This window comes from Lacerta agilis, chromosome 14, assembly GCF_009819535.1.
Source record: "Lacerta agilis isolate rLacAgi1 chromosome 14, rLacAgi1.pri, whole genome shotgun sequence".
NCBI classification, from domain to species: Eukaryota; Metazoa; Chordata; class Lepidosauria; order Squamata; family Lacertidae; genus Lacerta; species Lacerta agilis.
In genome coordinates, this window is record NC_046325.1 from 47,423,097 (window position 1) to 47,447,312 (window position 24,216).

Below are 24,216 nucleotides of genomic sequence, written 5' to 3' on the forward strand. Positions count from 1 at the left end.
TTCTTTTTTTTATGTATTCAATAAAATCCCACCAAACTGAGACAAAAGAGGTTACACTTCTTTTTCCTTTCAAAAAACGTGTGTACCAGTCTTTCTCTTGATTCTGATGGTCTTCAGAAAATCTGTGTTATTTAGGAAAAAAAATATAAATTGCTTAAATCAAAAAATCCCTAAGGTGGCATACATAAAACAATTATCAATGATACACAAATTAAATCAGCGGAATTTAAAAATAAGTATACAGTGGTACCTCCGGTTGCGGACGGGATCTGTCCTGGAGGTCCGGTCGGATCCTGAGGTTTCCGCAACCTGAGGACTGCTTCTGTGCATGCGCAGGGGGTGAAACCCAGTAAAATACTTCCAGGTTTACTGCGGGCACATCCCGAGGGTTACGTAACCAGAGGGTTACGTAAATAGAGGTATGACTGTACAGGTGAAACTCGGAAAATTAGAATAGCGTGGAAAGGTTCATTTCTTTCAGTAATTCAACCAAAAGGTGGAACTAATATATGAAATAGACTCATGACATGCAAAATGAGATATGTCAAGCCTTTATTTGTTATAATTGTGATGATTATGGCGTACAGCTGATGAGAACCCCAAATTAACAATTTCAACTTTGGGGTTCTCATCAGCTGTACGCCATCATCATCACAGTTATAACAAGCAAAGGCTTGACATATCTCACTTTGCATGTCATGAGTCTATCTCATATATTAAACTCCAGTAGCTAATGAAAACAATTGCTTACATAAATGGACTTTTCCACGATAATTCTAATTTTTCAAGTTTCACCTGTACATAACTAAATTATATGTCTGGATAAGCTTGCTGATTTTTTAAAATAAAAAAGCAGGTGTCTAAAACAGTATAATGTGGGTGCCTGCCTAATGTTAATACAGTGGTGCCTCGCAAGACGAAAATAATTCGTTCTGCGAGTGTTGTCGCATAGCGAATTTTTCGTCTTGCGAAGCACCAACGGGAAAATAGCGGTTTGATGGGGGGGGGAATTCGTCTTGCGAGGCAAGCCCATTGACAGCCTTCCGCTAGTGAATGCCTTGCGTCTAGCGAGTTTTTCCTCTAGCAAGGCATTCATCTAGCGGGGCACCACTGTAAATGATTTCCAGCAGCTGACTGGGTCAAAAACATGGTAGTGCAAAACAGTACGCTCCAGAAGTATGGATAAGAATTGGGTGGGAATACTAAAAATAAAGGTAGGCTGAAGGCAGAAATTGTAATTTTGTTTGTTTATATGTGATATGATCAGCCTTGAACACTTATGGAAATGTGTAAATCATATGTACTTAATTAGGGCAAGTTCTTTTTTTGAAGCTTCCAACTTGAGAGGGGATGGTAGTTCTCAGTGTTTCCAGATGCTTCTTACTGTTTGCAAATGGCAGTAGACTGGCAATGGGTTTTGCTCTTTTGTTTCCTTTCTATTGTATTTGTGTTGCCTAGAAGGTGGCAAGATCCCTCATGGTAGCAACTGGCCATCAGCCACTACTGCCTGGCCCCCCCCCCAGCACCCCAAATGTCCATAGAACAATATTGTTCTGCAATTCAGCATCCTTCCAGGGACACTTGGGGGAGAAAGAGTGGTGGCTGCCACCATGCAATAAATCAGCTTAGGCCACAGTAAAAACACTTTGTACAATTAAAAAGCACAGAGGGGAAACTGTCAGTGAGTACCTTGAGAAACAGTTCAACACTCTCTTCCATTGAGGAAATCCCTGCCAAAATTTGCCATGTGAAAATGGGCTGATGAATTGGGGTGGAGGGGTTCCTCCTCTTCAAAACCAAGTTTCCCATTCTCTGAAACAATATTCTAATGCGTATTACTTTCCCCTTGTCTTTTTCTCCCTTGTACATACTAGAAGCAGGAGCAAAGTATTAACTCGTTGGCTGGCTGGTCTACCTCAACAACTTGTTCTTCTTGGTTTGAGAAACGCCAAGCTCTCGGACCAGTTGATTGGTACTATTTATTCCGCTGCATCCCGGGCAAACAAAGAAATCCTGCAAAGTTTCCAAGCTGCTGCTCCTCGAATTTACGGTACCTCATTTGCAGAACTTTTAAAATTAACAATAGGGGATAAAGACTATTGGTTTTTGAGGATGGATATTTTTTTGGTTTCTCCTATCATAATGATAGGCTGTTTCCTTCATATTATGGTAATCCATCACAGGAGCTGTAGTGTTCTTTGGAAGTGAGAAGTACATGTGCCAAATTAGTTATGCTATCCACATATATATATATATACTTCATTATTTTAAAAATATGTAGTTTTCCAGGCAAAGCCCTTCCAAAGCTGCATACCGGTACAAAAAAGTAGTTTCTTTTTAAATCAATATTGCTCTATCCCAATGTGTGAAAGCTGTGGAAAAGGTGGATTTCATGCTAGAAATCATTAGGGAAAGGATTGAAAAGAAAACAGCCATATTTTAATGCCTTTAGTGTGCTGTTGTACTCATCTACATGGGCCTTTGGTGTGATCCAGCTTCAGGACTCTGGTGGCTTTAGTTACACCGTGTTAAATGCAGCTCAGATTTCCTGATTTCACACTTGTCAATTGGAATCTTGTAACCATCTCTCAGTTGTATCGTGGGAGAAAGTCTGGAAAGGGAGCAAGAATTTGATAAATTTGTTTCAGGTGAAGGATTGGGTAGTTGCAAAGGAAGAAACGTGTGCTTTTCACTCTCCATTCGAAGATGCTGGCTGGATCTGGGTGACGAATGAACCTATATAATTGTGTTGTTCTTTGAAGAAAATTGCATAGTTCTTTGGCATCATTCATTTTTAGCTGGTGTGCCTTCTTCCTGGGCTCTGTGCACAAGCAACATCCAGAACTTCCTAGAGCTAAGTGAACGAGTTCTGGTGGGACTCCAGCCCCATGTACACACTCAGAAGGGCTCCTGCTTCTCTCAGGTCCTTTTTGAAATATGCAGTGGGAGCATCAAGAAGAGCCTTCCTTTCCCTCCATTCCTTTCTCTCTCAACTGCTCTTCTGACTTGTACATTGGTGTTCATTTTCATCCTGTTCTGTTTCCAGCGGGTGCCATTGTGACTCTGGTTTCTTCATATTTTATCAAGGCCCCCCAAGGGACTACTTCTGCCCACTCAAGTCTTTTTTCCTGCTAGTTTCTGGCACCTGCTTCCCAGCGCCAACCACCGTCACATTTCCCCATAGCTTTCTGAGAGGAATCTCTCTCCCTGAACTATGCTGGGCCACCCTAAGTGTGCCGCTTGACATGACACGTTGATTGGACCTTGTGTGATAGGAATCTGGGCTCGAGGAGATAACTTCTTTGGGGTGGACAATGCTGAATCTGTTACTGCCTTGGTACCACCTGCCCTGGCTCTTTGTGTGTGGGATGGCACACACCATGAAGAAGTGGGTAGGATTGCCTAGCGGTAGCTGTGGTTCTCTTGAGTGGCCCCCGTGCAGTCACACAGCGCACCCTCTCTCCCCACTGCAGGTGACATTTCGACCTGCTCTTGCTCTGGGATTTCCTGATGTGGCTCTTGTGGTTATGCAACCAGTTTCTCCTTTACAGTAGTTTAGAGTGGAGCGCGGAAACATCTGCCAGCTGAAACACCACCCCATTCTGAGGTTTTCAGATGATGTTAGCTGCTGATTCTTTTTTTTTCAGATCCACTAGATGGTGCTGTCGCTATTTTGCCAGCAGAATCACAAGAACGTTTAGTCCAGCTGGTCTACTTTTTGCCACATTTACCAGGCAATCTGCTTTCTTCTCTCAGTCGCTGCTGCATTATGGGAAAACTGTCGGTAAAGTTATCGACTACTCTCATCGGGATAGTGCGTATGAGGTAAGCAACCTATCCACTTTAGTTTTTCCATGAGCAAATTTGAATATTGAAGGAGAAGCTTAGCGTTGCATCTTCTCAAACCATAATTTGTCAATGTAATTTTGAAGGTGCATGCAGATGAAGCAAGGAAGAGGATGTGGAGAAACCATTGTGGGGGAAACTGAGGAGCCACTGTGGGTGGGAAATGGAGGAGATGACAGTGAAGGATCAGGAAAATAGATGAAACGGGGGGTCAGTTGCGTAAGGAAGGAAGAAGCGAATTGGGGGGGGGGATATATTCAAACACTGAAATGCGGTTGAAAAATAGGGATGGAGGTTCATTGTGGGGAAAGGATGTTGGAGAGGAAATGATATAAGGAGCAGGCTCTTGCTGTCCCAGCGAAAGGAAAGAGACACCGCGGGCACTTTGACAGTCGTGCTGCTGCTATGTGCCTCAGCAAAATGGCATGCTCTTAAAGACAATCTGTTGTGACGGACAGAATTGACTGTGCCTAAATGCTATTACTCCTCTTGCAAGCTCTAGAGGAATGATGACAGGAATGCTCCCTCCCTCCCTCCCATGGAGATCTTGCAAGCTGGCGATTTTACTATGGGTTTAAGGCTAGTTGTTAATCTGTCCCAAGGGTGCCCATCATGCAGGCATCGTGTCTTTACCCATACTTTTGAGGGGGGGGGGAGCTGATGATTGAAAATGTTTTTTACTTGGATTAGTTACGGATTCTGTATTGCCTGCTTTACTTTTGAAATATTGTTAATTGTGGTTTTAAACTTGCATTCCTTACCCTAGAAGGCTTAAAATATGATCTATATATCTGACAAAATACTGTTTCTAAAAAAAAAATGCAGTTAAGGTAGCAGTCTGTTTTTACAAATAATACATTACATAATGAAATGTTATTAACAAAATATAAAAATGTTTAAATACAATTTTATAGGGTTAATAGAGGCCAAATCCTCATTGAAACATATAAATATGAATGTTGATAATGAAAGAGCAAACATGTTTCAACACTGAGTCCTCTTCGGGAGCCAGATATGTTTACAGTTAAAATAGAGTCAAATCATTGTGGTTAGTACCTCAGAGGAATATGCACAGTTTTTTACCTTAACTTCATTGTTCCTGCCCTGGGACCATTTGGTGAAAAGTGAGTTATAAGTATTTGAAATAAAAGAAACCACACCACAATGTTTTCCCTCGGTAGATCTTAGTGGTTGCTTTCTGTGATTTCATTACATTTCCATCCTGCATTTCTTCCACCATGGAATCCAAGGTGACAGACATGTGGTTCTCCCATCTGGGCACTGACCATACCTGGACCTGCTTAGCTTCAGGAGGATAGTGGCCTTCTGTACTTTCAGACTATACCCTGGGACTTTATTTGAATGTTACAGAGCGAGTGGCCTAAAAACCTCCTTGCAGATTCATTTTCCGTTCTCAGAGCTGACCTCTCCCTGGTAGAAAACAACAGAAGCACTTTAATGATCTTGGGTCAGTACATTCCTCTGGAATAGCTGGTTATTTTTCTTTTACAAATATATTGTAGGAATAAAATAACCACTGATTAAAGACATGTTTGGAAGAAAGAATTGTTCTTCATAAAACACAATAAAAAGTGGGTATTTTTATTTGGCCCTGATTTTGTTTGGTGAAATAATGATGTTTTCAAAGACGGAAATGTAAAGTTCATTGAAACGTCTCTTCACACAAAGGAAGTAAAATTACTGCTTCTGGTATTCTAAGCTGTATCTGCTCAAGGGGGAGAGCCACTTTCATCCAGCAGATCTGATCCAACATTGATCACTCTTCCGCAGGCCATTTTTGTTAGGCCATCAGCCTGTGACATCAGGTGAATCTGCACCCGCAACAGGACTGGCATCGGGCACAGTGAGCAGGGGCTGCTCCCAATTGATCCTAACTTTCAGGGCTTGCATTCACCACTGTTTAAATTTGACATCAGATGCAAGCCCTGTTTTCAGCAGGGGTTGGTTCTACAGGAGCTGCTATTATTGTTGTTGTTCATTGCATTGCATTTCTATACCACTTTAAATGTTTAGGAAAAAAACACAAAAGTGACTTACAGCCCATTAAAAGATCAAATAAAACAATCCAGAATATAAACCATTACTGAATAAAGTCAAATGTAAATTATACATTCAGAGCAACATAATTAACAGGAAACTAAAATATTATCTTGAAGATTTCAAAATAAAACATTACAAAGGAGGTCAGCTACAGAATGCATATTTAACGCAGCAAAGTTAACAACAACAAAATCTTAAACATTTCAAAAGAAAACATTACTGAAGGAAGTAAAATATAAAATGCACATTTAAAACAGCATAATTAACAAGGAAACGGTGTATTCAGGCACATATTTCCAATCCTTTTCAGCATATGGAGGTTCACATTGTCACTAGATGGCACTGTGTGTCTTCTGTGTAAACAGACTGGTTGAATGGAGATGTATATTACTCATATTCTAAACCTCATCCATATTTTTCATGCTTTTAAAGCAATTTGAAATAGAATAATTGATTCTTCTACTGCGTAGCTGCTGTTGCCATTGGGTTTTTTGCTATGTACAAAATATTTGTTTAGAATTAAGTTTAGGCAGTGTAAGTGTCAAAATTATAATCTTGATATTTTAGTCAAGTGGATCCAAGCAGTTAGTGAGGAGATCTGGGGAAAAGTTTGTATTTTATCTTTATGCAGGTAATCTGAACATTTGACGCACCACATATTTACATAGCATTGCAGCACAAACATGATACATTGCAGCTCATAGTTAATTAACAGTATTTCACTGACGTTGATAAAATCTCTATTGTAGATTAAGAAGTGACATCTTTTAGGATGATTTTGAAGTCATAATCACATTGCTGAATGTGATTCTTAGCCTTATAAAGGGTCATGGATGAAATACATGTGCCTAAATATTTGACCAGTGCCAAAGAGAGGTTTTAACTAGGTGTTGGATAAAATTCATGGTTTTGCTTCATCAGAAGAAACTAGTTGAAAGCAGAACAGATTAGCCAATGTCTAAATGTAGCTGGGGTTGAGCATGTTGGTGTTAGCAAGCAGTAGGTGGCATAACTTACCTTTATTAAATATTGTCTTCAGACACAATCTGCAGTTCCTTGAGATGAACCAATGGACTCTTGGCAACATTTTGCATGCAGGTCTTGCTATCCAAACACATTTCCTGCATTCTTAGGAAATAGTTTGTTAGGCAAGCGTTCACATAACCAGTCAACAGTTTCCATTGATTTCTAACTTCTAATGTGGTCTTGGCCATGGAATTTTGGCCCCACCTTGGTTTCTGGTGAAATGGCTGCCACAGACCAGCAAAACACAAAAAAGTAAGGCTGTCTATTTGTTTTTAGTACTACACAATTGTCCAACTCTTTGAATATTTGATTCTGCGGTGTGTATAGCAAAGTTTGGGTACTATTGCCTCGTGTTTGGATAAGTGGATTTTTGCAGAACGAGTGTTTGGATAGTGGGACCTGTGTATTTTCATAACTTTCTCTTTAGATGTTGTTTTTGGCATACCTTTTAGTTCCTTCTTGATCAAGAAGAGTCCATATACTGTGGTATAGATTTAGTATAATTTAGAAAAATATTTTGAGCTCATTTACCCTCCTGACTAAAGAAATTTTTGAATGACTGCCAACATGATTTCATCTCTCTCCCCCCCCCCCCAATTTGGCAGGTTCACAAACATACAATGAAAGCTCAGATGTTCACATTTCATTCAAGAATGCATATAATTGTCATAAACCCTTATTTGTGCTTCAAAATCGCTTTTACAATATGAGGTTATTAAGAATGGATTGGATGCTTTGAAAATATTGTGTTTATATATATATCCCTTGCTCGCTTTTTGCATTCTTTCCAACTTAGATTTTTACTTTCATTTTGTAGAAAACAAAACCTAGTAAACACCTGAAAAAAGTTACAAGACCTGCTTTTCTGCTTATCTCTGCAGTGTTCCACCACCTGAGCCAGGCATATTTTGGATATTTAGTGGTTGGGTGAGGGAAAAGGGCATGTGTGGAACAGTTCTGCCCCTCCCCTACCATCACATCTCGTTCAGACTTGAACTTTCATGTATCCTAATAACCCCTCCTTTTTTAAAAAATAAATAGATCCTCTTTTGTGGGATGGAAGTACCCAGTGCAAGGCAACTCAGTGACTGATCTGGATTACTTCAGCTTCTTGTTTTCAACTCTTACAGGTAATCTGTGTGAATTTAATTTTTTTTTTTAATTTCAGCATAATTTTGTTGAATTTCACTTAGGAAAAAATGCTGCATTAAGTAGATTGAAGGCAAGCATTCTGTAATGCCTTGTACAAACAATGGCTAATCATCAACATAAAAGCGAGAATTTAAGAAGCGACTGTTGTGAGTAATCAAGCTGGAACGTGTCCAGAGGAGGGCAACCAAAATGGTCAAAGGCCTGGAAACGATGCCTTATGAGAAGGTTAAGGGGTGATATGATAGCCATGTTCAAATATATAAAAGGATGCCATATAGAAGAGGGAGAAAGGTTGTTTTCTGCTGCTCCAGAGAAGCGGACACGGGGCAATGGATTCAAACTACAAGAAAGAAGATTCCACCTAAACATTAGGAAGAACTTCCTGACAGTGAGAGCTGTTCAACAGTGGGATTTGCTGCCAAGGAGTGTGGTGGAGTCTCCTTCTTTGGAGGTCTTTAAGCAGAGGCTTGACAGCCATCTGTCAGGAATGCTTTGATGGTGTTTCCTGCTTGGCAGGGGGTTGGACTGGATGCCCTTGTGGTCTCTTCCAATTCTATGATTCTGTGACTGCTTTATTCACCTACCTGCAGTCAGATTTCAATTGCCTTCATTTTTTCACTGGGGAGTTTCTCTGCAGGCACCACTGGGGCTATCTGGCATTGTTTTCTGTTTTAAGACCTTTGAGATGTTTTATTTGCACAAGGCCTGGCGGATATCCTTTTGCTCTGTTCTCCCAATTACCTCCCAGTGAAGTCTCTATTTTTGCAATAGTGGTGAGTCCACTGTTTCAGCAGTATTCAAGCAGTATTCTAGAACTAGAACTAAGCTCAGTATTCTAGAACTTCCCAAATAACTGCCACCGGTATGGTTCTGTACACCAGTCTTGCAGATGTATAAAAACTAGCTGGATTATGGAGACAAGAGGACCAATAGCTCCTAAATGTCATAGTAAATTTATTTTTGTTTCCAGCATCTACTCCTTTCTTAAACTTTCCTTGCTACCAAACAGCCTCATCAGTCCTTGATCCTCTTTCTTGTGTGTCCAAAATCCTGTACTGCCCAAGTAATTCTTCTCACACATTTGTATGCCAATATTATTAACATCTTCCTCTTAATCACACTGTTCCCTGGCTTGCTTCAGACCTTCATAATCTACAATACAAATATTAACTTGCAGCCACAACACAATCACAATCTTTTTATATAAAGCTTCAAATACGAAACACTTAAAAAAAAAAACTAAACCACTGATAGAGGTTAGCACCAGATCTGTTTGAAGGTTTATGTTTGTCTACCACTTAGTTTTGTTTCTAGTTTCAGCTTAATTCACTATTAAAACCTGATTGTTAAGAAGTCTGGTTGTAGCCCTGTTGAATTCAGTAGGGTTTTTCTTCTGATTAGTTGTGGCTGGGACTCGCAAAGTTTCATAGTGAGACCAGACTTTAAAATGGCAAAACGTGAGAGTGAGTCATTAAAACTGAGCATTAGTAATGAATAGTTGGCTCAGTTAAGTAATTTCCCCTAGTTTTTAATAACACCCAGGCCTTCAGAGGTATGGAGTAGGATCCAAAGACACACGAAACTCGTCCCATAAACCCTACGAAGCTCTTCCTAAGCAGTAGCCAAATGATGAACTGCTTTTGAAACAGGAATGCTTCAAAGCACGAGAAGCTCAGCTGCTCAGAAGTGGGATGTGGAACAATTCTACTTGTCTGGCACAAGCTACCAGCAGGAACCTAAGCAGTAGTTATCCCAGTCATTCTAAGGTTGACCAAAGCTAATTATTTACTCAATTATCCCATGGAAATCTATGCGATTGTAAACACATACTTGATGCTGTCTCATGGAAATGAATGGGGATTGTAAGTGCTTAACTTGGATCGTGTCCAGGGTGTAATACTGCTAGCATACTTTCCTCATTATGTTTCAAGAATTGTTTGTTTGCATGTTTAAGCATAATTCTGATTTTCATCGCAGGTCTTGTATACTTCACAAATATGAACTGTGGGATAGAATGTTTTTAATGAGTTGTTAACCAGGTTTTTTTTTTAATATAGATGGAAAATAGCAGAATGGTAATTCCCTCTGGGGTCTGCTGCTAACGGGCTTCTCTGTCAACTTTTTCCAGGCTTCTCCCGAGAAGAGCTGACTAACCTGCAGAGCATCAGAGGGAGGCCACACATAAGCCAAACACAGCTCTCCACGGTCCAGATCTACTTGACAGATCTGGATCAGTTTTCATATCACTGGGCAATGACAGAGGTAAGACTGTCCACATGCAGAATTCTAGGCTGGCATGTCTGTATGCTCGGTATTGATGGTTAATGTTCTATAGGGAGTAAAAAAATCTATACATTATTCCCTGACTACGTTGCTCATGAGAGAAAAAGGATGCCAGTGTAGTGGCTAAAGCTGAATACCAGTGGTTTCATTACAGTCTCTCTAAAGCCTAAGGTCAGCCTCAGAATAAGTGGTTCCTCAATAGCAGGCATAGACAGCCCAGCTAGAGTATTTCCTTTTTTCTGCAAGATACGGTGGCTGCATGCCCTCTTCACGTCAGGGTGCATTGAAAGGTTTGCTGGCCATTGGTGATCCCTAAGAACTCAGCAAGAGAGCCAGCGTGGTGTACTGGTTAAGAATGGTGGACTCGTAATCTGGTGAACTGGGTTTGATTCCCTGCTCCTCCACATGCAGCTGCTGGGTGACCTTAGGCTAGTCACACTTCTCTGTAGTCTCTCAGCCTCACTCACCTCACAGAGTGTTTGTTGTGGGGGAGGAAGGGAAAGGAGAATGTTAGCCGCCTTGAGACTCCTTAAGGGGAGTGAAAGGTGGGGTATCAAGTCCAAACCACCACCTCCTCCTCCTCCTCCTCCTTTTCCTCTTCCTCCTCCTTTTCCTCCTCCTCCTTTTCCTCTTCCTCCTCCTCCTCCTCCTCCTCCTCCTCCTCCTCCTCCTCCTCCTCCTCCTCCTCCTCTTATTCTTCAGTAGCTGAGCAAGAGTTCCATCTTGCTGGACTGTTCCCCAGGAAGCGTTGTCACATCTTCTGGCCCTGTCTTCTGAGCAGAAGTGCATACTGTTGAATTGTGCTTAGAGGTGACTCTTCTGTTACAAGGCTGGCATTGGATTCAGAATGGTGAATGGGCCTCGTCTTAAATTTGCACTGCCAGCATTGCCACCTTCTCACAACTTTGATAGCATTCCTTTTGCTTTGCTGTTGTGGTAGTTGTCAGTTTGAGGAGCAAGGTGAAAAACAGCCTCTTTCACGTTTCCCTTTTGAAGTAGGAAATGAGAATAAGTGTGCTTTACAAATACATTAAGGCATTGATTACACTACAGTGTGACTATCCATATTTTGGAGTCTTTGCCACCTGGAATGTAAGCTTAGGTGATTCATGCACTTTATGTACGTGATCTGTAGGATATTTGGTAAGAAATGATTTTTATTGAAATTTTTGCTGAATAAAGACTGAAAATGAAAGTGACAGGGCACAGTGACACAGTATGTGTTAACAGCAAAAGAAATTATAATGGTAATTTATCACAAAGATGCACTTTTGCGTGGAGCAAAGTTACATACAGCTATCTTGAAGCTTTATCAGTCCATTGAGCCTGCGGGATATTTATGGAAACAGAAGTAAATGAAAATATTTGGTCCAAATCAAGTAATTCTTTGCGTTTTTAGGACTGCTCATGTGAGACATTGCCAACCAGTTGTAGGAAGATTGCAATGCAGTCTGGCTGGACCCCTTAGACACAGTGGTGCAAATTTTACTTTGTATGTTCTTTCAGAATAAAAATAGCAATGCTTTTATGTGATGTTATTTGTGGTTTCAAGCAATCCACAATCCCTTGAACAGTTATCTCTGTGTATCTGAAATACTCTGGGCATTGTTACCAGAGCTCTGAGCTTTCAGAAGATGCCTTTTAGCAGTGGCTTGTTTAAAGCACATGAGGTCCAGAAGCGAAGACACTATTGAGTCAATGATTAAAAGCCAAAAGAATAACATTTGGGGGAAAAGTTTAGTATAGGGGGAAATATAAAAGTTGCATATAAGGCCATGTTGTTATCTTAAACAACATGGCCTTATATGCAACTTTTATATTTTCCCCTATACTAAACTTTCCCCCCAAATGTGGGAAATACAGTCTCTTTGGGGGCAGATTAAGTTGGAAAATATTGTTATTATTACAGCTTTCTTCATTTGAGCAAGTCCAGGCTAGCCAGGCATTTAATTTTATTACTGGGTGATTTGGGAATATTCAGGAGAGTTCTTTATTAGGCAAAGAGAGTTGTGAGTCTTTCGCTGGTCCTACTGTTTTAATTGTCAATATCCATATTTTTTAAAAAAAATATTCTAAATGATAGTGTGATCATTTCATTTGGGAAGGAATCTTCATTGGCCAGTTTTTGAACGGATAAAATGAGCTCAACACCCACAAAAAATGTGTTTTGTTTGGTATGATCTAAAATGTGGAGAAAGCCAATTGCATATTAGAAGTAGTTTTTGTAAAAAAGGAGTTTATTTTGCTGCTTGGACTTACTTTATCATAACAAAATAAAAAATAAAAAAATCCTCCCAGTAGCACCTTAGAGACCAACTAAGTTTGTTCTTGGTATGAGCTTTCGTTTGCATGCACAGAACAAACTTAGTTGGTCTCTGCTACTGGAAGGAATTTTTTATTTTGTTTTGACTATGGCAGACCAACACGGCTACCTACCTGTTACTTTATCATAGCAGCTTTTGCCTTATGCACACTTTTGATACAAAAGCTTTCCCTAATCAATGACTAGGGAAGAGACAGAAGCATCCAACGCTATTGATGCTTGTCATGGAGGCTTCTGCCTGCAAACCAATCCATTAAATTTATTTATTAAATTTATATACTGCCCTTCATCCTAAGATCTCTGGGCGGTTCACAGGATAAAAGCACAGTTATGCCCCCTTCCCACAAACACATTTAAAAGGCCATGGAATATTAATCAGCCCAAGGCCTGGATGAAGAGGAACATTTTCGTCTAGCACCTGAAGATGTATAATAAAGGCGTCAGACAAACCTTCCTGGGGAGAGCCTTCCACAAATGGGGAGCCACTGCAGAAAAGGCTCCTTCTCATGTTGCCACCCTCCCAACCTCTCATGGAGGAGGCATACAAAGAAGGGCCCAGGGACCGGATGCGGCCCAATCGCCTTCTAAATGTGACCCGCGGACAGTCCAGGAATCAGCGTGTTTTTACATGAGTAGAATGTGTCCTTTTATTTAAAATGCTTCTTTGGGTTATTTGTGGGGCATAGGAATCTGTTCATTTTTTTCCCTTTTCAAAATATAGTCCGGCCCCCCACAAGGGACAGTGGACCGGCCCCCTTCTGAAAAGGTTTGCTGACCCCTGGTTTATACGGTTAAATCAGGCTTCCTCAACCTGATGCCATCCAGATGTTTTGTACTGCAGCTCTGATCAGCCTGGCCAGTAATTAGAGATGGTTGGAGTTCAAAACATCTGGGAAGCACCAGGTTAGGGAAACCTGCATTAGATGCTCAGTGAGCTGAGTTGAAGAGAATGAGCAGAAGAATTTATGGTTATATTAATTCACTTTGTAGATACTCAAGGGCATGGGGAAAAAAGAGCTGTGGCAACAGTTGCAACCCATTTTTTAAGAACCACAGGGCACTAATTGTCCATATAATTTGTTTGATCACATGCCTGGATTGTTTTGGCATTTTCTAAATTGGAAGGAAGGTAGTAAGATGAGTAAATGTTTTAAGTGTCAGCATAAATGGCAGTTGGGTTATGAGTGGGGAGCGAGGTTGTTTTCCAATTACAGGCAGGGAGTCTTCATTAGCATTGGATCTGTAGTCTCAATATTGACTGTAGCCAGAGAGCAATTTGATCCTTCTGTTGTCAGTGCTCTATCCCTCGAGGCTTCATGTCTACAGGTTTGTTGCCTTTCCAGATTGCAAGATAAGGTTTCTAAGGAATTGTCCCTTTATGTCACTTAATTTTCACTGTAGCACTCACCGTTCAGTGTACAAAATGTTTTAGAGTTGTAACCTCAGAAAACAGAAAAAATATGTTAACCTTTACCTCTGTTCCGTTAGCATTTCAAAATATAGCGTTTAAGGCATGTTTGAATTCTTCTTTCCTTTGCCAATGCGGCGCATCCACTCATGGGTTGTTCGTCTCCCATTTGCACAAGGCAGGGACATGTGACTTGATTGTTTCCTCTATCCTGCCCCCCGTTGGCTCTTCTCCCAGTTCAAGCAGCACTGGCAAGATGGACTAAAGCTTGCATAGCTTTGCTCTATGAAGCTCAGCACATGCTTTTGCCAGCCGCTACATCTCCCACTTTCCATCACAGAGACCCACCAGGTCTTCAACAGGTACATTTGCCAGGTGTGCCTGGTAAAGAATAGACATGCATACCTTGGTTGAAGCGGCCTTCAGGAGGATAGTACTGCAACAGGTACTTTCTTTGATTTTAAAGAATCCCTGTTTCCATCCAGGAGTACATGAAGCTTGTGCGTCCATAACAAACAGATAACAGAACTCTAGTTGCTCTTGTGCGGTGTGTGACGGCATCCACTACTATACCTTGGATAATATACATGGTGGCTGCCCATATCCACATAGCTCAGTTAGGCCCACACAGATTTCTTTGTCCAGGTTGATGTTCCTTCCTCCTTTCCCTGCTATCTTGCCCTGTCTGAACCCGGTACTGTTGAGAGCCTCCTTCTGCCGCAGGCTCAGCCTCAGAACTGAACTGGAGGGAGGAGTCAACAAGGGGAAGAGAATAGGGGAAGTAATCAAGCCCCATGTCCCTTCTTGGGTGACGGAGGCGACCCTTAGCCTTCACCGCGAGTCACTGGTGGTGCTTTCAGATGGTGAGAAGGATTCTAAAACCATTAATTGTTAAAAAGGCACCCGTGTGTCTGATTCAGTTTGTCATATTTGAGTGTCTTGCAGGAAATGGACTTGACTTACTTGTTTGTTTCTGCTTTTACATCCCACCTTTCTTCTGAGGAGTTCAAGGCATACAGTGTTTGTGCCCCCTCCCCATTTTTAGCCTCACAACGACCCTGTGAAGTAGGTTAGGCTGAGAGATGGTAACTGGCCCGGGGTCAGTGGTTTAACCCAGGCATAGGCAAACTCAGCCCTCCCGATGTTTTGGGATCACAACTCCCATGATCCCTAGTTAACAGGACCAGTGGTCAGGGATGATGGGAATTGTAGTTCCAAAACATCTGGAGAGCCGAGTTTCCCTATGCCTGGTTTAACCTATATGAAATGATTAAATGCAGCTCTTAGAATTCTGGAATATGTCACTTTTGACCATGTATCCACTATGACTTCGTAGAAACAAAGATGTACAGTGAATATTGGCATTAATATTGTTGCTGTTATAACAGGTGGTGACCCAGTGCCTGTCTACTATACCTTCAAGAAGCCAGTGCATAGATATTGTACAAAATGGCATTTGCAAATACCTGGTAGGTGGTAATTCTGAATAAATTCTATGTTTGTTTTATTTAATTATCGTTCGTGATTGAAACTGTGGCCAATAAAAAGAGTTCGGTATGTGCAGATGTGCTTGCTAGGCTCATTTCTGGCCTTGCAGTTATACTCACTATTCATGTCTTAGTCTGTGAACAGTATATAATAGCAGTTTTCCTGTTCATAAGCGGTTGCAGAAACATTTCATTGCAATAATGAAAGTTTATTATTAAAATTCATTTATAGACATCCACAAATGAATGCCTTCAGAGCAAGACCCTGGGCACATGACACTTCAGTAAGCATTCACAAGTTGCAGGTCACATGTAAAGGTAAAGGGACCCCTGACTATTAGGTCCAGTCGTGGACGACTCTGGGGTTGCAGCGCTCATCTCGCTTTATTGCCCGAGGGAGCCAGCGAAACCAGAGCAGCGCACGGAAATGCCATTTACCTTCCCACTGAAGCAGTACCTATTTATCTACTTTCACTTTGAGGTGCTTTCGAACTGCTAGGTTGGCAGGAGCTGGGACCGAGGAAGGGGAGCTCACTCCGTCGCGGGGATTCAAACCTCCGACCTTCTGATCAGCAAGCCCTAGGCTCTGTGGTTTAACCCACAGCGACACCCGTGTCACATGTGGGAGGGTGTAATTCAAATCAGAGATTGAAGTGGTGTGTTTAGCATTACAGGTAACCTGACCCTCGCCACGTCTGCTATCAGGAGCAGCGCTGGGTCACAGAAAACAATAAAAGCTGCATTCCTAAGAAGTGGTTCAAAACCCACCCAGAGCAGGCTGTACAGCCGTCTCTGAGTCAACTGCTTCCAGGTGGACTGCTTTCTTTTAACTGGATTGTTTGCCCACATCCCGTCCTTTACTGTCTCCAAACATTGATTCAGTCCGATGCATTACTAGAAACCCATGACACTTCAGACCAAATCTATGGATGACCTCACCCAACAGTTTCACGTAGATGTTAGTAAGCATGGAAGACAAAACTCACTATGGCAGTACTCCCTACGTTTACCGGCCATGGTTCAGAACAGCGTTCTCCCTTCGTAACCTACTGGATCCTTCATTTCAGGAATGAGTCAGTTCCAGAAATGACTTGCTACAGTACCTTCCAGCCCCATTCTAGCAGGGTGACCCAGAGGGACAGCATAGTTGGTGATATATGCTCTTCAGAGCTGCACCAGAATCAAGCATTAATTGGCTCCAACTTTTCAGCTGAAAAGGCTCTGCAAGGATTACAGATTGATAAAAACAAGACAGTTCCTGACCTCAGGTTTAAATTCTAAAAAATGGAACACAAAAGGAAAAAGGAATGGGAAGGGAAGAGGAAAAAGTGAATCAGGGCATTAATTATGTAAAAGTTAGCAGGTTTTTAAGACGACCAGCTTCATACCTTCTCCCCGCAAAAAAAAATTAAATCCATCTACCAAAGTCAAACTGAAAGACAATGATAACAGAACCCTTCATGAACTATATTTCACTTCATTAGGACTGCCACTCTAGACAAGTGTTTTGTGCAAAACTTTGCCATGAATCCATAGCAACAGAATGGACATGAAGCTTGAGGTCCTGATTTGTCATGCCTCTGCTGCTGAACCTGACTCCCGAGGCACAGAACGTGAGTGGGGACCCTCTCAGGCTCTGCCCAAGCATGGTTTTCTAGGCCTAGAGAGACCCTTGGAACTGTTGCCAGGCCTCTCCTCTCTGGCCCTGCTATGCACTTCAAATGCTTTGGCCTGGCTGCAGTGTCTCCGTGGACCCTGAGAATACATTTCTTGTCTGTCCGGACAGAGGCTAGAGTATGCAGAAACTGGCCTGTTGCTCATCCTACCCCATAGTAATATTCTTCCGCTGTATTTTAAATCTGTGACGTGAGCTTAAGCCCGCTGTACAAGGTAGTATGGAAGGTGTTTTACTTGGCTGTTGCTAAATAAATAAGATGCCAGTTCATGGGATTAATGTGCTCAATCCTCAAAGGAAAGGAAGGGCAGGTTGTAAAATGTATCAGATTGAGGGGGGAATGAAGTTATTTTTAGAATTGTTCTTAGACACAGGTGCAAGCACTGCTATGGCTGAAATGAGAGTCTGTGTGAAAGGTAATTTATTTGTTTTGTCTCCTAGGCAGGGTTGACTGTAATACCTGACAGTGCTGCTGGATCTATTTTGTGTGCCATTAGTAAGCTCTTGGATCAAGCGTGCCTGCTTAATGAAAACTTTGCAAAGTTCCTAGCGTCTTTGTGTTACAGTCTTCTTTATCTCCTCTTAACGATAGAGAGAGAAGATACAGAACACCTGCAGAAGAGGTAAGCTTTTAATTTGAGTGCTTCTCGAATATTGGCATCTGTAAAAAGCACTTTAGAAATAAATATGAAATTTGCTTGTTTTCCTTGAGGAATAAAATATCAGTGTGTACCTGTGCCAGTTTTTTTTATAAGGTTGATGGACTTCCATTTCATTGTACCACATAGAGGAATAAGTCAGCTGTATACCGCCAGCAATCACGCAAATCTTTGGGATTTAGACTGTTGCCTTATTTAGTTTTCCAGGCTCCTTCAGATGGGTTCGCATGCTAAAGCTTGCCCAGCGGGAGTCCATATTTTGCCTGCAAGGCCATGTCCCCCAAACACTGCCACCTACCCCACATCTGATCCCATATATGATGTCAGCTGTGGAGCAGGTAGGGCTGCAGGTGCTGGTGCCTTAAAGTACACTCCAAGTTGTGGTGTGTAAAGGGGTTCCCCTGCAGAAAACTCCTTCCCCCGCCCAACGCCTGCAGAAAGTAAGCTTTGGTTCTGCCACCCTTGAGCTTCTACGCGGGAGAGCCAAAGCCCGCTGGATTGACTGTGTGCAGCGCTGTGAAGGACTAACATTGGCACTTCAAAGCGGTTAGTCCCTCGACATCGTTGTGACAACAGGTGGGAAGCCACATGAGAATAGATCTTGGTGAGGATCTGGCCCATGGGGCCAAAGGGGGGCTGGATTTTGAATATCAGCATTCTAAGACACTAGTTGCTTTAATTAATTCTCTTCTAACCCTCTAGAATGTTATTCCCAGTAAGCTCCTCTGAAACAATGTGCCTTTTTAAAAACAAAGCGAAACTGATTTTAAAGTAAGCGAGAGATAAATCAGACAGGAATGTTACCTCTGCAATTGGGATTTCTTTGATTGACTGCCCTTTCTCCAAATGATAGAAATCTTACTGCAACTCCTGCACTACTCCTGTGTGCATGTTAGATATCAGGCAGTTTTAATTTGATAATCCGTTCTTGCACAGTGTATTCATGGTTGACTATATAGTTTATGTAGTTAAATATTAATAAGTATTTTTAAAAACTAACTGTTGACAAATTGGTGGAAATGGTTTGCAAGTAACTTTGGTGTACCAGTTTTTGTCATTTTATCTTGTGTGCCATTTTCTTACTAGAAACTATAATCTACAGTACTCATTTTTGTTCTTCAGAGAGGTGGACTGAGAACGTTAATTTGAGCTTAAATAACTCCTGTGCCCTTGGTTTCCCTTATAGACACTCTGGCTGTGCTTTCTTCCTCTACAGGGACGCATTGTGGAGTTGTTGCATTTCCGTGCTCACCGCCTTGCCTCGTGTATTGAGGCTGATGTTGCAGAGTCTTCAAGTGAGCCGAGTCTGTCCGGAGGAATTGCCTGTCCTTGCCCAGCTCCTCCGCTTGCTAATGCAACACGGACAGCTTCGGAGTCATCTGGTGACCAATGAACTTCTGGTGAAACAGATTGTCAAAGATATCATGGTAGGCACTCATTCTCAATCACTAGTTGCTCAGACTAGTTTTCAGCATCCCTGATGGTTGTTTAACTTACCTTGGCCTGATGCACATACCTTGAAGCAGACCTGCTTCTGTTTGCAAGCGAAGAGCAATGGGCCCTCTGAGAGCCAAGACTAATTTTCCTTTCCTCTCCTGGCCATCAGTGCTGTCTTCGGGTTGGTGGGGATGCTTTCCAAAATGCCTGGATAACATGTTGGGGGAAGGCTGCTTTAAACTATAAAGGGGCAATCCCCCTGTTGAGAAACAGGGATGAGATTGAGAAAGGCACACCTGAGAGGCGTGTGCATTCTCCAGTCACATCTCCCTGCAGCTGTCCTTCCACCTCCCAGTTGCAGTGGGTGAGGGCTCTGCTGCCAACGTCTGCTTGCAGCACACAAGCAGGGTGCATATGCAGCCCTTAGTCCTTATTGCTTTGAAGGGGACTTTCTTTAAAAAGCAGGGTTTCCCCTCCCCCTATATCTCAAGAATCCCCTTTATAAGGGGATTCTATCCCAGTGCTAGCCCTTTGCATGTTTCAAAGCTCAGTGTGTCCACATACAATACATCGTTTGAAAAGAAAATGAGTTAACTCTTAGAATGAACAGATGCTAGTTGTTACTTCCATATGTGTGTGAACCTGTCTCCATGAAATCGTAAGCTTTGGGTCAGTAGCAACCAAAAGTAGTGGAATGTTATTTCTCCTTTAATAGGCAGAGCCTGGTACCTCCGACACGGTTTGCATTATAACACCCGAAGGGATAATTTGGGATGTGTCCAAGTACAATGATACAATTTGGAAACATGCTGTTTTATAAAAGCATTTTCTTTAATTTACTAAATGCAACTGCTGATTAGCCTAAATAATTCTTCACAGCATACCAGGAAAGAGCCTAATTTATGTAATTCCAATTAGCTGTGTTGCTGGAAACCATGGAAGGGGCAAATGTTGCTCTCGTGCTCCTATTTTGCCTGCTGGTTTCCCAGACGCATCTGGTTGGCCACTGTGAAACAGGATGCTGGACCAGAAGGGCCAAAGGCCTGATCCAGCAGGACTCTTCTTACATTCTTATGTAACTATAATATTCTCTCTTCCCTGACTTGCCTGCTTCATGAGAGAAGCCTGAAAAGTTGTACCCAGTGTTTATATTTTCAGATATGGGAGTTCCAAGTTGTGTTTGAGAAAATAAATATGGTGATACTGCTTTCTCCATAACAAACACTAGTTCATGAAAAGCATCTAAACCAATGAAATTGTGATATTTATAAAAATATTTATATACTGCCAACTTGTACAGAACTTGTATAGAATTTCAGGGTAGTTTACAATAATGTATACAAGTACAATAAAACACCATAAAAACTATTCAAAATAACCATTAAAATGACTGGCTGATCAAGAAATGTTAAGCGGCTGCACAGGCTTTTGGGCTTAAAAAATGTATTCAGAAGACACTTTAAAGTCAGTCGCAAAACTATCCCACCATTGAGCTGGAGAAGCTGCAATAGTATAGGCACCACATTTCACATGTGGTGGATGTGTGAACATAAAGCCCTTCTGGCAGAGGGTGTTTACAGGAATAAGCTTTATTACAGGTCAACATGTGGAATGCACCCCAAGTTTGGGATTGTTAACTATTTTTAGAGAAGGGCAATCTGACCTTTGTTATAAAGAACTAATTACTTTTCTTTTAGTAGTGGTACGCCTACTAGAGAATTGGAAAGGATTGGAACATCTGTGTATCTCCCATTGGAGGGACACAAGTGGTGCTGTGGTCTAAACCACTGAGCCTCTTGGGCTTTCCAATCAGAAGACCGGCAGTTCGAATCCCCGCTACAGAGTGAGCTCCCATTGCTCTGTCCCAGCTTCTGCCAACCTAGCAGTTTGAAAGCACACCAGTGCAAGTAGATAAATAGGTACCACTGTGGCGGGAAGGTAAACAGAGTTTCTGTCACAGTGTCCCATTGCGCCAGAAGCAGTTTAATCATGCTGGCCACGTGATCCAGAAAGCTGTCTGCTGGCTCCCTTGGCCTGAAGCGAAATGAGCGCCACACCCCATAGTCACCTTTGACTGGACTTAACTACCCAGGGGTCCTTTACCCTTTTACCTTACCTCCCATTGGAAACAGAATGTATGGGCTGTTGCTGTATCAGAAAAATTAACAAAGATTACATGCACTGAATAATATAAAAGATGTAGGCAATTTTGTTTTATGGCATCCTTTTATAAAATACTTTACTGATAGTCCCGAAGAATGGCAACTACTGAAATCACAGATTGGGACTCTGGCAAACTTAACTAGATTGATCTGTCCAAGAGGAAGGCAAGGGGGATTTTGTTTTTGTATCCTTCTCTCTCTTTTTGTAATTGTTATATATAGGAAATCAATAAAACTATATTTATTTATTTTAAAAAGTCAGAAGCAAGGGTATGTTGAAAAATTCCAAGCAGTAACTCTATTTTCCAATTCTAGGTATTGAAGAGTGGCGAAGCTCAAGACCAGTGGCTGACAGACCTCCATTACTATTACAATATATACTTAGCCACACATCCCCCAGGATCTGGTGCAGCTGACACAGTATATTAAAGAGAACGACTGCATTTGATTGCAGGTCTCAGTGCAAAATGTCAATTTTCTGTGGAAGTTGAAGTTACATTTCATTAAAAAGACTTTTTCATGTAAAAAGCTACTTTTCCTGTATTTGTACCAAAAATTCAAAAGCAGCTGGTTCCGAGCAGCTTGCTGCCATCACTAAGGGCCAACTATACATGATGTAAAATGTTTCTTTGCGTTTCAAAGGTGGAAAGTGTCTGCTGGGAAGACTGACAACTTCTGAAATTTCAGCAGGCCTGGAGGGGAAGCTTCCACTCCCCTCCTGCTGTGATCCTGAGGAAAATCCCTTGTCTGAAGCTGGTGCAAAGGGGGATTTCTTTCCAGTGCAAATAGTAGCTGCTCCATAAGCGTGCAGGGAGGAACTTTCACAGAAATGCTGCTAATGCAGAGGCCAGAAGAGAACTGTGCAGGAAGGTGCTTGCTCTACCCCTTAAGGGGTGTGGGGCGTTTTAAAAGCTGCTTCTGGAGGAGAGTGAGCACTTCGTTGGCTAGAGTGAATGAGGAGATTGTGGAGAAATGCCAGTTTCATTGGGTGGCCTCCCAACTCCCCCCCCCCCCCCCGCAAGTTTTGTAACACATTATTCTTTATGTTTGTAGTAAAAATAAAAAATAAATCCTTTTGCATATTATTTTTCTTATAAAACTGAGGATTGTCTTAACTATCTTTTTATTATTAACCTGAGATTTTGCCATCCTTGCTCATTTCCATAGTTCATAAAGACAGAGTTGTCCAAACTAGCAGAGAGCTGCAAAACCTGTTGGATATTTTGGCGAATGCAGTGGTTTGACAAAAGATAATGACTTCGTCTGTCAGCATAGAACTGCTGACTTGTGACTACTTTTGAGCAAGGTGTTTTGAGTACTGTTGGTTCAGATTTGCTTCTCTTAGAAGGAAGGAGCAAATCATTGAGGATTTCTGCTGCCAGGCTGGTGTGAACCTTTTGGGCCTTGTATATTACTGATTAAAAAAAAGGAATCCTACTCAAACCTTGAGAAAATTGGTTGTGTGTTTTTTCATTTTATTTATATGGTGATGGTGGGAGTAGTCTAGTTGTTGCCAGTTCACTCAGTAAGCAGAAAGTTTTCAATAATGTAAAGTTTAATAAATTTTACTGTTTTTTGAGAGAGTGGAAGTTTCAGAATCTGGAACCTGTTTATGATCACTTAGGTGAATACAATGATGAAAATACTATTAAAGGTAATTTTTATTATGTCCATATATAATTGATAGGTTCTCCTCTTATGCTATAGGTCAGTCTTGCTTTCATGCCTTGATCTGGTATGCTTCATTTTTACTGTTGTTGTAGGTTTCATACTGGATGAAAATGGTCTAAATTTCCTTTTGTTTTCCAGCAGGCAAAGGTACTGCAGTCCATTTTCTGCAAAGCAACTACAAATTAGTATGTTTGGCCAACAAGGAGTGAAAATACTTGACATTTCTCTCATTAATAAACTTGTATTGAGCACCAGAGCTACAGTAAAACTGCCTCATCCAACCAAAAACCATTAAACCGTTATTTAGGAACCTACATTTATTTCTGCTTGCCCTTTAGGTTAGCTTATCTAGTTCAAACACTACCATTATAATACTCATGTGCAAAATTTTATTTAAAACATTTACCACTAGGGCTTTTTTTCAGCTGAAACTCAGTTCCAGCACCTCAGGTGGTGCCATTGCCATTTTAAGAGAACAAGGGAGGCACTCATGGTGAGTTCCAGCACCCCTTTTTCTAGAAAAGTAGTACTGTTTACCACTATTAGTTACACTGCACCTTGAAATTTTTTTATCACTTGATACAGGTATCGGAAATGCAACAAACACAACCATATTTTTTCAGTGTTTAAAGCTAAGTATAGCCAACCAGCTAGTTGCAAAATATCCTATTAAATATCCAATTAAAGGTCAAAAATGTGTAATTTTTATTACATTCTTATGAACACTGAGTTACCGGTACCTTCTAAGGATTCTCGCACTAAGTGTGCAAGGTTTGGGCTTTGAAAGTATTTTCCAAATCAAGCTTAGCAGAAGTTTAAAAGACAAATTGGATTTTTATTGGTATCTATCCCTTGCCTTTGGCACTTCCACACCACTTCCACTTCTCAACAAGATGCCTTACTTTTAAAGGGAATGCTGGTTTACCTTTTATATCACTTCTGCAACACACATCAAGTAGAGTCAAATTCGCTCTAGAAATGTGTCAGATACACCCTATAGGACTCTGGCTGCTGACATTTCTGAAC

The 24,216-nt window shown here is 41.4% G+C and overlaps 2 protein-coding genes across 8 annotated transcripts in view; one reads left to right on the top strand and one right to left on the bottom strand.

Moving 5' to 3' along the window:
- The window catches only part of TEX10 (testis expressed 10), a 34,206-nt gene extending 12,159 nt beyond the window's left edge, over positions 1–22,047 (top strand). For 3 of the 4 annotated variants that reach the window (XM_033169546.1, XM_033169544.1, XM_033169543.1), the window contains exons 8-15: positions 1,875–2,050; positions 3,648–3,825; positions 7,975–8,063; positions 10,214–10,347; positions 15,488–15,568; positions 17,703–17,884; positions 19,137–19,347; positions 21,835–22,047. In XM_033169546.1, the coding sequence (XP_033025437.1) occupies positions 1,875–2,050; positions 3,648–3,825; positions 7,975–8,063; positions 10,214–10,347; positions 15,488–15,568; positions 17,703–17,884; positions 19,137–19,347; positions 21,835–21,948 (1,165 nt within the window). In that variant the 3' untranslated portion in view covers positions 21,949–22,047. Of the gene's footprint in view, positions 1–1,874; positions 2,051–3,647; positions 3,826–7,974; positions 8,064–10,213; positions 10,348–15,487; positions 15,569–17,702; positions 17,885–19,136; positions 19,348–21,834 lie in introns of those variants that run through there. The other variant, XM_033169547.1, reaches the window with a different exon arrangement.
- Positions 22,048–23,162: 1,115 nt separating this feature from the next.
- Positions 23,163–24,216, bottom strand: part of INVS (inversin) — a 60,530-nt gene continuing 59,476 nt past the window's right edge. For all 4 annotated transcript variants that reach the window (XM_033169542.1, XM_033169539.1, XM_033169540.1 and 1 more), the window contains one exon: positions 23,163–23,354. In XM_033169542.1, coding sequence (XP_033025433.1) covers positions 23,221–23,354 — 134 coding nt within the window. In that variant the 3' untranslated portion in view covers positions 23,163–23,220. The remainder of the gene's footprint in view (positions 23,355–24,216) is intronic.